At 58.7% G+C, this 1,314-nt stretch overlaps 1 protein-coding gene across 1 annotated transcript; it reads right to left on the bottom strand.

The window, feature by feature from the left end:
- Positions 1 to 132: 132 nt before the first annotated feature.
- VDBG_08456 (conserved hypothetical protein) lies at positions 133 to 855 on the bottom strand (the record flags this gene model as incomplete). The annotated part of the gene is made up of 1 exon (XM_003001365.1): positions 133 to 855. One exon carries the CDS (start codon positions 853 to 855, stop codon positions 133 to 135), a length of 723 nt encoding a protein of 240 aa, XP_003001411.1.
- Between the last annotated feature and the right edge of the window lie 459 nt (positions 856 to 1,314).

Raw genomic sequence — 1,314 nt, 5'->3', positions numbered from 1 at the left:
TTCCTTTGCTATCACTCCTCAAGTGGCCTAGCTAAAAATCACGTATCAATGTAAGAAATCACTTGTTACATTCCTTACAGAACGTCTCGCGGTTGGGCGACACAGGATAAATATCCTGGCCATACGTCCCATTCAACGAAACGGCACCAACGACCTCTCCAGACTCGAGCCGGATCCATGTCTCGAGCTCGCCCAGAGCCAACTGGTTCTGCCGCAGCGCAACTGCCGCGACCCGCGCTCCCAGTTGCCGTTGCCGCCGTAACCCGTCCGCTGGCCGAAGCAGATGTTGAGCCCGTCACCTCTGGGCTGCACGGGGTAGTCCGGAAGCGCGTCCGCCGTCCACTTGTAACACCACGAGTCACCGTGTTGGTGCGCAGTGAAGAGGCCCAGCATGCCCGGCGTCGACGTGACTGCCTTCATGAAGGGTATGTCCTGTCCGCCGTACGCGCAGGTGCCGTTATTGACGCCGTCGGGACAGTAGCCGATCGCCTGGCCTGTGACAACCATGTCGTTGATCCCCGGCTGTCGCTGCGGGTCGATTCCTGGACCGGACTGCACAGCAGAAAAGGCGTCGAAGGGAATATGGACGAAACTCAGGGAGGGGATGGTCTTGTTGAATCTCGTGACGATGCGTTGGTTCTCGGCGAGGAACCAGTCAACCACATTGGTGTCAACCCAATTGGGGCGCGCGATCCTCTTCCCATCAGGCCCGAGCTTCTGGTACTCAAAGCCGCTTCGCGAATCGAAGAACCACAGTAGAAGTGCGGGGGCGCAGCCGCAGCCCGTGGGACAGTCCACTGGGTAGATGGGGAGGTAATAGTTGGTGACGCCGACGCGCTGGGGGTCAGGCACCATTGAGCGGGTGCGGGAATTGGGCCAGCGCTGTTCACGGGCGAGCATGGCCTCCACAGAGCGGTTGTAGCCGGGGTCATGGTTGCCATGAAGGGTGGCCCACGTTAAGTTGCGGTCGAGGATAGGCTCGACGAGCTGGTCGATGTAGTGGGTTGTGTTCTCGAGAAAGATGTTGTCGCGGGAGATGAGGTCGCCATTGATGATGACGAAGTCGGTCTGAGGCTCATCTGCAAGGAGGTTGGCGATCGTCTTCGTTGTGAGAGCGTCCTGGACTGATCCGTACGAGCTGGCCGCTGGATATTGTCAGAGTGCGGTCTGCGATCGGTGTTAAAGCTTGCTCACCCTCTCCATAGTGAAGGTCATCCAAGATGGAGATTTGAAAGTTACCGTCTGGCCCGGAAAGCCAGCGGACGTCTAGGCCCACTGTTTCCTCGAAGGGCGACGCAAGCCACTGCAACGCAA

Source organism: Verticillium alfalfae, genomic scaffold, assembly GCF_000150825.1.
Source record: "Verticillium alfalfae VaMs.102 supercont1.12 genomic scaffold, whole genome shotgun sequence".
NCBI classification, from domain to species: domain Eukaryota; kingdom Fungi; phylum Ascomycota; class Sordariomycetes; order Glomerellales; family Plectosphaerellaceae; genus Verticillium; species Verticillium alfalfae.
The sequence above is the reverse complement of the archived record's forward strand: the minus strand, read 5'-3'. Positions and strand labels throughout refer to the sequence as shown.